The sequence below is a fragment of the Clarias gariepinus genome, chromosome 26, assembly GCF_024256425.1.
Source record: "Clarias gariepinus isolate MV-2021 ecotype Netherlands chromosome 26, CGAR_prim_01v2, whole genome shotgun sequence".
Classification (NCBI taxonomy): Eukaryota; Metazoa; Chordata; class Actinopteri; order Siluriformes; family Clariidae; genus Clarias; species Clarias gariepinus.
Window position 1 is genome coordinate 7314576 of NC_071125.1, and position 14573 is coordinate 7329148.

The 14573-nt window shown below is 39.4% G+C and overlaps 1 protein-coding gene across 1 annotated transcript in view; it reads right to left on the minus strand.

Moving 5' to 3' along the window:
- zfpm2a (zinc finger protein, FOG family member 2a) overlaps nt 1-14573 on the minus strand; it is a 160727-nt gene that overhangs the window by 60413 nt on the left and 85741 nt on the right. Inside the window, exon 4 of the mRNA XM_053488358.1 lies at nt 7548-7672. Within this exon, the coding sequence (XP_053344333.1) occupies nt 7548-7672 (125 nt within the window). The remainder of the gene's footprint in view (nt 1-7547; nt 7673-14573) is intronic.

Genomic DNA, 14573 nt, shown 5'->3' on the forward strand with positions numbered 1-14573 from the left:
AGGGGAAAAAAAACAACCCAGCAAGATCATTACCATCTGAGCCATCTGAGGTGGCCCCAGCCTGGCGACTGGGGCAAAGCCCAAGCAAGTAATTGAAGCATGCAATCACAAATTGGTTCTCCGCCTAATATTTCATTAGATAAAGCCACATTCTGGACGCCAAAGTCATTTGTGTGCCCAACATGGAATTAAAATCCTGTAACTGCCTGATACCAGACTGCATTACCAGCCACTGACAGGGGAGATTTCTAGACTGATAAAGTATAAGCTGATGGAAATATGTAAAAAAGATTTACTGCTTCAGCTTGTCTCTTGCTTAGATATTCCCTTAGTTATGAGGGCGGGAAGACGGCGTGCGTTTATAATTAGATGTAACTGTAAATAATTGGTCCGGCGTGTGTGAGTGATATAAGAAAAGAGCGTGGGTGTGCATGCATTTCAGAGTGTGTGTGAGCATGTGTGCATGGTGTGTGCTCCATCCACACTCCACTCTCAAGTCCCACTGATTCTCTTTTCCAGCCATGTTGAATACTCTTTCCTTATCAGGCCAGTCCAGGCCTGCATCAGGCTCTCCTTGCTATGACAGAGGCTACAACAATAGGCGCGCGATACCGCTGCTTAGTGCTGCGTTTCGGAGGGGAAACCTGCCACAGGCACAGATTAACAACACATACACACATACACACTCTGTATCGCACGTATACACACACACACACACACACATATCCCTGCACTGCTAAACAGATTGCAGCCTCCTAAACAAAACATTTTTCAGAAGTTCAGGCTCCTGATTAATGAAGTAATGACAAGAAGAAAAATATAATTTTGGTGTATCGAGGGGGAGGGTAAATAAATAAACAAAACAGGCCACGGCGATACTTGTTCAACTTTGGGCCACGAACAATGAGACTGTCAGAGGGAGTGGTGAGAGCAGAGGGAGGTGATAAATGGAGAAGTGACAGCTTGAAGAATTCCTCCCGTTCTTGCCCTCCGCACCTAACCTCCCGCTAAATTACAGAATAAAAGCCTCTCGTTCACGCTCTCCCTCCCTCTCGCCGGAAATAAAGACAAGTATCTTGTCATTTTTCCTCTCCTGGACACACCGTGCAGGTAATGCACACCACAACAATGATGGAGGTAGGTTTTACTTCCCAACCTCCTGGATACAGAAAACCGGATGCGTTTTTTCCGACAACAGAGCCCGGCTTCGGGAGCATAATTAGCACCGTGTTCGTTCATTAGTGCCACATCGAGCCTGAAAGGCACACTAATGGCCATTTTAGAGGTCCCTCCTAAAAAACAGGTTCCATTATTAGTCTGCTTCCAAATCAATTATGGACACTTAAATCAGACACCGGGCAGTAAGTCCAGGCCCGGTAATTACCGTGATGGAGACACCTGCTACTCGATAACTTCGACCCACACTGGCATACCGACCACCGCTCAGCAGACATTTATATCCCAGTGTCATCATCAATTTGTGTTAATTTGAGAGGTGTGTGTGTGTGTGTGTGTATGAGCGGGTGACGGAGCATGAGAAAGAGAGAAAGAGAGAGAAAACTGGTGGCTCACCTGGACAAGGCATGCTATGTAATTGGGCTCTAATGACCTAATTGATCTGTGGGATATGAGAAAGACAGAGGGCTGAAGAGAACAGGAAGAAAAAGAGAGCGAGACGAAGAGGCTCTGCAGGATGGCCAGTCACTCACTCAAAGAAAATAAGAAATAAAAAAAAAAGTAGGAAAGGTCTGAGCGAGAGCGCTCAAGTGGAAAGGTCTGGACGAGGACTTAATGTGTGCTGAGTGCACAAAAAGCAGACGTTTTTATTCACAGGAGCAACATTTTTTTCAGCAGAATCCCAAGACTCCTCGCTCCACTAATGCTCAATTGAAATCAGGTTGATGTTGGATTTTAGATTGCTGAACTTGAGCGAGTATAGTCACTTGTATGAAACGCTCTCTTACTTAAAGGTTCATTTTGATTTCCCATTGCTATAAAAACAATTATTATTATTATTATTATTATTATTATTATTGTTTTGTTGACATTTTATTAATGTCCCTTTTTGTAAGGTTTGCATCTTATAGTTATAAGTAAAATTTCACTGTTGTACCAGGCGCATTCAAATCAAATCAGGAAATGTCTTGTGAATGACGGCGTAAAAAAAATTAAAGTACTGTGATGAGGTGCAGTAAAGCATGTAAATGGTGCAAACATTACAAAAAAAGGCCGTACATCCGTGAACGGCTGAGGTGGCATGGAGACCACTGCGGTCGTTCCCGTGAACGTTTAGCGAGTGGAACACCTGATCCTTGAAGTTCGACAGATAACATGTGGCCTTGCAAAAGAGACACATCTGTCTGTGGGAACTGTGGGAGTCATATACAAGCACCACTTGCACATTACAGGAACTCAGCTGGGAGTCCTAACCTCACTCTAAATCATTTTCACACGTTTGGGCCGTTAAAGGAGTTCCTGGGAGGCCAGCGGATGGCATTCAGTCAGGCAGTCTGGATCATGGCTCTGGGGTACTGAGAAAACTTTCTACCTTGATGGTAGAAACAATCAAATAGCTAAATGTAAATGTAAAGAAGTGAAATGCTGAGAAAGGTGAATTAGTGTAGCAGTGGGTTCTAAAGAGAAATAAATGTGGTTTTTACTTTAATAAATGTGTCCTGTTATTCTGCAAAAGTCCCAGGTTGACCTGAACGCTGCTTGTACATCACAATTTAAGTGAATGAATGTATGAATGTATGAATAAATTTAACGGTAGACAAATGATAGATGTAGACATGAGAGAGACAATGAGATAAATATTTATATAAAATACTGATAAAACAAATTTGATCAAATATCCATAAATATTATAATATGATATGCAGGGAACACTACCTTACAGTCACTTTCTTTTAAACAGCTTCAGAGTAAACACTTCACAGTATTCAATCAATAACTGGAGCGTTTGTCAGCGGTGACTTACTGACTTATAAATCATTTGAACGGATCATTTACCCACCTGCAAACACCCTCCTACACACCAAGCCACGCTTTACTGGGACCACAGCATCCGACTCCAAACATCCACCTGGTCTCTGCTCACTTCATCAAACCCTTTAGATGCCCTCAGTCCTTCTCCGTCCACCGCCTTCCCTTCCTGTACCTCTTATAGGCTATTCCTTTGTTTCACGCTCATTTTCCCCATGACTTTCTTTCTGTCCTCACTCTTTATTCAAATTTGTTTACTTTAATTCCTGTAAACTTTCTTCACATGACAGCATTGATGACAAACACCTGGTTGTAATTAAGAGTCATGAAAGTGACAGTAATAAAGCGTAAGCAGTTGAGTATTAACACAGACCTTATCAGTTACACCCATAAAGATGAATGCGACAATTTAATAAAGAGAAATATGCGGTATCAAACCAAATATAACTTAAAATATTTATATTTGAATATACTGGTGCTATTTTAAAGAGCTCGACACAGACCATGTTAACAAATTTTTTAAAGGTGTATAAAAGGTGTTGATATGGTTACGTTTCCTGTGAGTAGTTGTTTATTTAACATTTTTGTAAGGAGTCTCCAGTCCGAGACTCCTCGCTCCACTTTGTAACAGTCTGATATGATGCTGTTCATTAGACTGGAAGGATTTTCCCTTTCTCCCAGTCCCTCTGATAAAATAATAAATGAACAATTAGATTTTCACAGTAGTTCATACCAAAGATTCGGTTACGCTGTATGATCTTTGGTTCATACTAATTAAACAAACTGTTAAATTAACCTTTCGCATGTTGCGGTTTGGTTGCAGCTTGGCTTTTCTTCAGGCGCCTACCGTCAAGAAACTCACTCAACAAATCAGAACCTAACATATGGTGTTACATTACTATCATAAGTCAGGCGGGTGAAAAAGCGCATCACTCTCGCTTTTGTCTCAAAACTCCATGAGTGCGCATGTGTCTCTAGACTCACGGCGGAAAAAGCCACATGCGCATCTGACTTGTTTTGAAGCGAGTCATTTCCCTGCTGCACTGCTAACGACACTGGGTTGTAGGGTTCCCCAACCTTCCAAATCCGACTGTAACTACTGGTAACCAGCTGTCCCTAATGAGTACACACTGTTAGCACTGGAAAAGGACTGTAATGCAAAAGTAGTAAGCCACTTTATTGTGGAAAAAGATCAGCTTCGGACATGTAACAAAGTGTCACCCAACCGAGACTATTTTTTTTTCCTTCTTCATGCTTTAACAGCATGTCTTGTCATGTCATGTTTTATTCCCTATGTAATATAATTTTGATTCTGATAACGTTTAGTATATTGCACACTTGAATGACGGGAGGAACTTTCATAAAGGCTTCAGAACCAATGTCCAACTACAGTTCTTTCAATAAAAATAATAATAATAATACCTAGAAACAAAAACTTGCTCTTTCTCCAATTTTACATCAGCCTACAAGTCTACATTATCACTCATCCCAAATCATTAATCTCTGTTCTTTAACCCACATTCCTTCTCCTTCACCTATCAGACTCTGAGTCGGACTGCTGGCCCGCACAAGCCTCAATACCTGCTCATCCACCTCCCGAGACTGGATCCGATCAGTTCTGAATGAACTCACAACCTCCTTTTTTCACAAGAATGAGCAATCACGTTCCGATTATCGGGCGATATCACGACAAAGAGATAGTGAGGTGACGGTTCATGTCCCACTAACCACCAAAGTCGAGTGGTTATCGCCTGGTTACCTCAGCATCTTCGATCAAATGCGCTTGAAATGACGGTCTGATTTTGAAGCAGTCAGGGTCACGCGTTCTTAAAAATGGCTTAGAAATTCAGAAAAAAGGAGGAGCAGATAAGGGTCACCTTTTATAAAAATGACAATTTCGCTTGGTGTGCAAGAATAGCTGATCTCTGCCATCATCTCGTTTTATTTTTACCATTCTAACCTTCACGGGTCATACTGAAGCTTGTCACTGTTCTGACTTTATTAATGAAACATATAGAATACATTACGTACTGTGGGATATAGTACAAGTGAAAAATAATTTAAACAGGGATCACTTAATGTACGATTTTCATGATCTTAAAGTTATTTTATATACTGTAGTATATCAGATATTCTACAGCAGTGGTCAATCAGTCAATATATAAATTACTTTATCTTATCAAATGTACAGCAGATGTTTTCTATCAAATGTTCTTTAGCTTGTGGTAATGTTAAACATTTTTTACAAATTATTATTATTATTTTGTCCTCATATTTTCTCTTGGTACCAATCTAAATTCATTCACTGCTAAACCTAAAAACTTGTTAAGCATTAAATGTGAGGTTTTACAGGGAAAAAGCAGATCAATACGGGTGCACGTCCTCCCATAAAAGGGAGCTAAATGTGTTGAGCATTTTTTTATTGTGCTTTCCTGTTCAGCACGGTTGTAAAGAGTGGTTGTGTGCGGAAATTCCAGAACATTATCAGTTTTAGAAATTCTCAAATTAGCCCATGGGGCAATAACAACTTGTTCTGATGTATGATATAAAAGATTTGCATGATTTCATGCACTGAGCTGCTACAAAAGGATTGGCTGATTGGACAACTACATAAATGAGCAGGTTTACTGTAATTCCTATTAAGATGGACAGCGAGTATACAGTATGTACAACAGCAGAACATCACTTCAGGTTAACAAATGTAAAAAAAAATTTCTGCCAAGTATACATACAGTATACATTATTTAAATTAACCCTATTTTCAGTTTTTGTCTTGTGTTGCTGTTAAGTGTTGAATAAGTAAATAAAGTTATACACAGAGAACAGCGCCTCGGAGACCAAACTCCGCATGGACACGTCCTTATGTTTTATCACAGGATATAATTAGGATTTGCTACCATTTTTGAAACGTGTTTCGTAATTAATCGACACTTAAAATTAATGTTTAAGCCTAAAGATCCAGATCATCAGGGTCAACATTTTCTTTCGCTCCTTTTCTCAACCTTTTTTAAAACAGTTTAAGGAAACTTAACACTTAACTGCTTTTTGTTGAGCCGGTCTGAAAATTACCATTAAACATAACAGATCATAATTTTGTTCAATCGAGGCTTGGCCCACACTCAACATTCACCAATTAAAGCACTTAGTCATAAAATATGCAGATTAAATGGTTAAAATAGAGCCACTTCAAAGCCTTCTGTTGGAGGCCAATTTGACTCGGAGACAGTCGCAGCCATGTGTTTGGTTTGTGTTCAAATGTCATGGGAGGTTTTCATTTCTCTCCCTCTCGTGCTCTCTCTTCATTAAAATCAGCATAACCGGCTCAAATGTTCCCGTGTTGGGAACTTTCTAGAAAGCAGAACTAGGAAAGTGTGGAACTTTGAGGGGAAAAATAACACAAGGCTGGCAGGGAACGAGTCTGACGTTGAAGAACCAAGGAATTTGGAGCACGTAAATACAAATGTGGCATTTGACCCATTTAAAAAGCAAAGCGGACAAATACCGTACTACGTGTACAGTACTGTGCACAAGTCTTGAACCATCCTGTGACAGGCTGACAAGTCCATTAAAATGCGATTTAAAAATTGGTTGTTCATGTAACAACCTTAGCAGCATCCTCATTTCTCCTCTCGTCTGTTCCAACCACTCAGCATTCAGCATTGAGGCATTTGGCAGACGCCCTAATCCAGAGCGACTTACATTTTTATCTCATTATACAACTGAGCAGTTAAGGAATTAAGGAACTTGCTCAAGGGCCCAACAGTGGCAACTTGGTAGTTGTGTGGTTTGAACCTGGGACCTCCTGAACCATAATCCAATGCCTTAACCACTGAGGTACCCCTGAACCCATGCCACCGGTGTAGTATACCGGTGATACCCAGCATCGTCGGTATACTAATTACCGGCCTGATCATTTTTCATCATCTGCACCTGCTTCTCACTGCTTCATGCCTTCAGTTAGATGATTATACACTTGAATGATTCATAGGTCACTGTGTGGTTTAACAAGCAAAAAACATTTCTTTGAAACTGCTCAAGTACAGCGACTGAAATGAAAATGAGAGCTAAAAAAGGCCTTCAGGAAGCCTGGAGAACTATTCCTCAAGACTACATTAAAAATAGAAGAATGTCTGGCTCTTTGGAAGCAAAATATGAAGAAATAAGGGCTGGCTCAAGACTGTTGCACAGTACTACATATACAGTATGTGTAAAAAAAAGGCTAAGGCTAAGAATTAAAATTTAAAACAAATAAAGTGGTTTCCATCTTCGTTACATTCTCTTCTTTTCTTTTTTATGCCCCAAGCATGTGAAAAAGTTTTTGTGTCTGTTTCCACGTTAGATTTTTATATAGATATAGAGGCTGACCAGGTTTATTTTCCAACCTTTTAAAAATTTATATGCAAATATGGATTACTATGTAAGTGTATACTTACAAAATGTGTGTGTTGTTGCCTTGGACATGTTGCTTTAACACTGATATGTGTTTCATAAGTTCATGCACCAGTTTCACAAAACACATTATACCCAGAATTTAGCATTATTGCGCCTGAACAGGAACGTACCAGGTTTGTTCCGTCAGTGCTCATCTCGATCTTGCCATCGAATGGTCCCCATGTTGTCCCTACGGGAAGTTGCTGACGACTCTGGACTCGACGCTCGCCATCTTTGTTCAGCAGGTCGAGTTCTCCTGGAAGACAAAGCAAAACTTTGGATCAGTTACAGCCATCATATGGATAAGTCATGGATATTACATAAATGTACAGTCACTGTGATCTGTGGTTAGAATAACGACTTTATTGTTCATTGTTGTTGTGTATTAATTGAAACATTAAGCAATACATAAATTTGCAGCTGAAGGCTAAGAAAGCCTTGGTACTGCACTTTGGGTTACATATTTCCATAGCTATGAGAGGAGCTGATATCCTTTCAAAAATAAAAAAAAACTATCTATCATCAAAATAAAATGGGTAGTAAAAGCAACTATTTTAAACTTAGAAGATTTCATCTTTCTCGAGTAACATAAATTCCACCAACCACTTTACATTAACTTCTTAACTTCATGGATCACATGGTCCACATGCACTCGTCCTGATTAAAGATCACACTTAATCCGAGATCGCTTTTCCGCTTTTAAACGCTAATCACTCCACGACTGTTAAAAAGAAAACCATCTATGTACATGCTCAGAAATGCTTGATAATTCTTCTAATGGGTCTCTTTCCTTAGCCATGTAAGAGAGCCTGTGTGAAGTGTGTATGACACAAACTCCACGCTGTGTCCACCTGTCCTCATAGCTGCTCTCCATCAGATGGACTTTATCGAAGCGACAGGATGCTAACCTCTCCTGAACGAGCGCCTCCCCCTCGCTGATAAAGCCGAGCTGAGACATTACAGGCTTTCTGGCTGCCTCTGCTGGGTCTATTTCTGTTTTTCCAGGAAGGGGCCAAGGCCTCTTGTTAGAGCTGCGCAGATCTCAGCCTTAATTAGCTGCGCTATGGCTAACGCTCTGCTAGCTCCCTGAGCCTCGCTATCTTATCAGGCTGATTTAGTGTACTTTTTTTTTTTTTTTTTTTTTAGGATGACGATTAATCAAAAAGTTATGATAACGACATCTCTGCATCATGAGAATAGATTTGGAAGGAATGTAGACCGAATTCAAATGCAGCTCAAAAGTGTTTCCGGGACATGTGTCTCAGGGATTAAAAATAAAAGTAGTTGTGATATTAGTTCCTGCTAACTTCGTTTAACTCTTTTAAAACTGCAATATTATTCCTTGGCAGTGGGCAATGAACTGCTAAATAGGAAAAGGTCATAAAGGACATCATTAGGTACTCTCCAACTGAATTCACTAACACTAAAGCACTTCATAAAACCTGGAGTAAATACTATATCATCTGCCTTCTAATCTCGGATGCTAATCTCGGGTGCTCTTTGTTAGGCTGATGGACCGACGTGAGCCCTGAACTTTATATTTCCTCTCTCTTTAAATACCAACCGTGTCTCACTAGCACTTGGCCTTGTTGGTTTGCCTGTATGGAAATTCACCAGCATTCCCTTGCTTGTGCATAAGGTGACTTGTTTGCTAAATATCACAGACGCCTTGTGATACCCCGTATCCGAGAGGTCGCTTCCGAGCTTGCCATCATATGTAAATGACTGCCGTCTATGTTGACAGCGTTATCTGGGAGATTCGTTAAATAGGTCACTAAACAAGCTGGATCTATTTGGATAAAGAAAACGTGTCTTTATTTGCATTAGCTGGTCAGCCTGTGCTAGCGCTGGCTCTTAGACTGCAAAGGTTTGATATAATCATAGATTGGAACTAGCTGTTCTTCCCAATGAGAACCAGCCGTGTGGTTGACTACGTAAGGTTGTTAACTTGACAGATAATTTAGTAATTGGTTTGTTTGCAATAAAGTTGTTGAAAGTCAGTGTCTTTTGCTTATAACTGTTTTGTTGTTTACTGTGCAGTATAATGTTCAACTGGACTATAAAACAAATTTGATTTTATATAGATCATAGAGCAACTTGGAAGGCACATGGAAAGCATTGGTCTACTGTAGCTCTTCTCACATAAATGATAAAAGTTGCGTCAGTTATCAAACATCAGAGATATGAATCTTTAAATCTCTAAGGATTAGTCAAGCTCAGTAGCGCAATCTGTACCTTCGTGTACAAAACGAAGCTATAAATAGGAAGGTTCCCGATCATTACTAAGCATCTCTTTCGATTTTACTGCGAAAGTACATACACAAACACTTCTCCACACTTCCTGATTGCGAGTATGTCCCAATGCTGATGAGACCTCCTGGCCTTAAAAGACACACACATGCTTCGTTTTGACACTTCCAGTGCAGCCCTTGCTGTGGTTGGTGTGTATCCATGCATCTGTTTAGAGCTGTGTGTGTGTGTAGCAGGAGGGTGTTTGGAGTTGGATTGTGATCGTCTGCCAGTCGTTTGTGGGCTGTTCCAAGGCCGCTTCCTCCCAGCTGTTGTGGATTCGAAACGGACCCGAGAGGAGACTGCGCTATCACAGCCAGCCCCTGGGACGCATAATCAACACCTCCCTCCGTCCCTCCATTCGGCACCAGCGCTTAGATGTCGTCTCTTTATGGATAATGAGATCGAGATATACGGCAGGAGAATATCCGCACTGATCCATCATGGAAGGGCTGGGAAAACGCTGCCGCTTTCCAGACAGCCATCACCATTCCAGATACACTGCGAGGGGATAAACAGTGGTGTCATCCAGCGGCATCTTATCTCCAGCATGTGCGGTCAGAGCTGTGCGTGTCTGCATGTTTGGAGATGTAAGCTCGTGAGTCCGTGAAGAATGATGTGGCGTAGGCCACTGGATCGCTGAGGTCAGAAATAGTCGTGACAAGATTGCTCACTCTGACCACTGGACCATTTAGAGCTAGAATGTGAAGGGCATTTCTTGGCAGGATATTTTCCTTAAGGCTGTTCAGGTGGTTATGGAAATGATATTCTACCGATTTAACACCATCTCACAAACAAGTCAAGCTAAGAAATGGTTAAACCTAGGGCAAGGCGCAAGGACGATTACATCTTTTTCGACTCTGACTAACGGTTACAGCCACCTTTGCTTTTTTTATTTATCATCGTTATCTGTAAAAATCCTGAGTACAACTAGTAAAGATCTTTTTTGATGTAGTGATCTTATGTGGTTATTACTTTGACTTGAGTTTAGCATATTTACAGGGGTCGTATTTTATGTGTATGTGTAACACCTGCATTCACACCATGAATGAACCCCATGAAAGAAATCTGTAACTTTTTTTGTAAAATTGAGAGACAAGGCAATGTTGTGACTTTAATTTAAGTTAAGGGTGATTGTAAGGTTCTACCTTCACCACTACAAAAATATGACCTGATGTAGTTTCCTGTACAATATCTGGGCAGAGTCTATCCAAAAGTCCACGAAAATTTCGGTCGTGGGTCATGGGTTACGTGTTTGGTTAGACTCAATAAAGAGTTTTTTAGAAAAGCTTTTTAGAAAGCTTAACAATTTAATCATCCCGTAAGATTGTGCTGTATAAATGGAATGGTTGTACAATGGTACAAAGAAACATGCCTTTTTTTTCATAAATAATATACGTATATTTCTAATAAACCAAAAAACATTAAAAATAATGTTGATACACAGAATCTATTTTGCTATATTTCGATCATTTGCATTAGTGCATTACAGGTTCTCACCACTCCGGCTCTCTCCACACCTAGTACAAAAATGCCACAATCCTGGCAAAGAGTAGCTGAAAATTTGACCAAAGGGCAAGCTCTCAGGTCCACCCCTAAACCCCTTCATCGCTCCCCTCCTCCACTTGATAAGATCATCATATGTCGTTCCTCTCTGAGGCCTGCCCCTTCCCTCTGCAGATACTTGGCTGAGGCATGAATGTCCCTTTTGTTTGGGGGGGCAGATGCTCTTCTTGATAGCGCCCTCAAAAAGATGCTCCACATAGACATCTGTTTGCTTTTTCGTTAATGGTGAAATGGTTTGTAAGGGGTTGTCATTTTTAAAAATAATTATTCCATCGCTGCAGTTACACAAGTGGTATAATAATAATATACTATAAATGCATATTCAGAACGACCTACATGTCCTAAAGGTCGTGTAGGACTGACATGTAGGACTTTTTGCTCATGAAGAGTCACGAGAAAACTAAACAACATTTGTACAGTAATGGAACCTTAAAACGGCAGCTTATTTATATTTCTATCTAGATTGGTGTCACAAAATGGTATCATATGCACCTTAAAATAATTTAAAGCAACATACCAGATACATTAAGGACTACAGATATAACTTTAAAGCTTTTTAATCAAAGATACATGACATGGAACTTCGTAGACAAAAAGACAGATTAAAGGCCCAATAAGGATTCCCTGATGGTACTGCCCTGGCAGAAAACGATACTGGTTACTGACATTCTGCTATTTTTGCTTGACAAAGGCAGCAATAATAGAAGTAGACATATGGCGCATTTAGGTTTTACAGATTTCCATACAATAACATCAGGACCGTAATGATCACCTCGTATTAAAAGGTCGAAATCAGGACTCCTGTTTGATTCTTGTTTTAATTAACTGTGTTGGCTCCTAAGTGATGCAACAGACCAGGATTCACACCATCATCTGAAAACCTCGATTGTAAATCATGACAATGCTACAACCATCCATGGAGCAAAATTGACCAGAAGGGAAATACGGTCAATTACACTGTCAATGACGCTACTCAATCATGAGCATCTGTGAGTGCATGCATGTAGAAGGAGACAGTTCGCTTTAATCAGTGTTTAGCTCTTTGAGTTGTTGGAAAAGATGTAGAGGTTGGATTTATGTGCTTTGGAGGAAATGTGTGATTGCTCAACCCTACGCTGTTGGTACTGTATCTGTATTATGAGTAGCTACGAGTTATCTAGTTAGCTACCTAATTGAAAAAATAGGATTGGGATTCACTACAATCTCACAAACAAGCAAAATTAAAAATCGTAAAGGCTAGAATGAGATGAAACTTAGCTTATTAACAGCTTGTTTTGTATTTTTTTTTTAAATGCCGTTAATTTTACGCTTAATCTATAACAAAGCAGAAGTGATATATTTTTCATCTAAAATGGAAATTCACCCCTATATATTGTCTGATTTTTATTTTTAATAGTATTAAAGAAGAAACTAAAAATGAAGGCAGGTACAAAGTGATACATTCACATTCAAATCCGTACCGTTCGGTACAAGACGTTCGGTTCCTGATCCGAGTAAATGCAGTTTAGCTTAAATTAGCGCTGTCGGATTTTCTCCATTAATTCAGGTAAATTATATTAAAGGGACAGGAGGCGCATCACTGAGAACGAGGAGCAAACGATTCAAATATCACTTCAGAGATGAAAAGTCAGATGAACAAGTTTATTTAAGACTTGTGTCCCAAAAATCCAGTGTCACATCCCAAGCACTAATTTCTTCGCGGGATTACAACATTTCCGACTTTAGTGTGTCCGACGGACAAAGAAGAAAACTGGGGATTCCTGCTTTATTAGCAACATGCTAGGCAGTTAACTCAGTCAAATGCTGTATATTTTTCTTCAAAAAAAACAGTGAACTATATATTGACTTTTAGATTTTACAAACGAATCTGTCTCTAATGTATGTTGATGAATCTGAACGGAATTCTTCAGAACTTCAGGATAAAGTTTTATTTGGTGAATTTCTGATGATGTGTGCAACCATGTTGTAACTGTGTGCAAGAGTGTGGTGGTATTTTACATCATGAAAGACATTCGCTAGATTTACTCCTTCGAGAAAGAAGGAATCACTAAGTGCCATCACCAGTAACAAAAAGTGCAAATAATATAACATTATATTCTTTAAATATCCCTCATATTAACCCCTTGATGACATTATTTGCTATACATAGTGCTGTCATAATTCTTAAACAACTTAGCAACTAGATACTTAGACATAGGCGCACACTCACTCTCTCATCCTCTATACTGCTCAGTCATGTATTCAGGGTCGCGGGGGCCTCGAGTCTATCCCAGGAGACAAGGTACATCCTGAACAGGGCGTCAATACATCGCAGGTCACACACCCATACTGTACACACACTTATTCACTCACTACAGGCCATTTTGGGACCATCTACTAGAGTAATGGGAGAAAACCCACCATGCACAGGGAGAACATGCAAACTCCATGCACACGGGGAGGCGGGAATTGAACCTGGCCAGGAATCGAACCCTGGTGCGAGGCGACCTTGCTAACCAGTACACCACCATGAGACGAAGGACCTTTGTTTTTTATACTATTTTTTAAGAAAGAAGGATGTGTGTGTTCAAGGAATTGTGTCGTGTTTTCCAACATTCACAGGTTTATACAAGTTTTTATGTTCACAAGCTAAAGTCAGAATAAAAAATAATACAAAAATGTATTTTTTTTACTTCGCTATACTTAAAACGGACTGAACTCTGACTACATAACAGAGGTAGGTACTGAACTGTGTCTTTTGCATACCACTACAGCTCTAATTGCTCCAATGTTGAGTAGAACAAAATCTAATTAAGCTGCAATGTACATTCTTAACATTTCTGCAGAACCAATCTGATATAATTTGTGGTATTAAATTGGGGGTCATAAATTATAATGATTCATTTATTGAATCGTTTTTTTTGTTTTGCTACAATAAATATTGTTAGAAATTCATACACTGCAATTTGATATAAACAAGCTCTATGTATTTAAAGTGGAGTTTTTTTTTGTTAGGGCTGGGATGACATGATAAATTGCCTATGAAAAAAAGCTTTACGATTTATGTGCACAATTTAACATTTATAATAATTAAAAATACACATATTTTAAAAGATATTGTTTATATATTTTTTAAAATATTATTTTTTCCATCTATTTAAAGTTAATTGTTATATAAAAAATTGTAAATACCAAAAAAATATTCGTTTTTTCTGTAGACATTAGAAAATCTATATTATGTTTAGTGATACATTTTATGCATAACAGAATTGTCACCAACCCTTAATTTAAGTGGTGCATAAAAATAGCATGTCCATAACGTT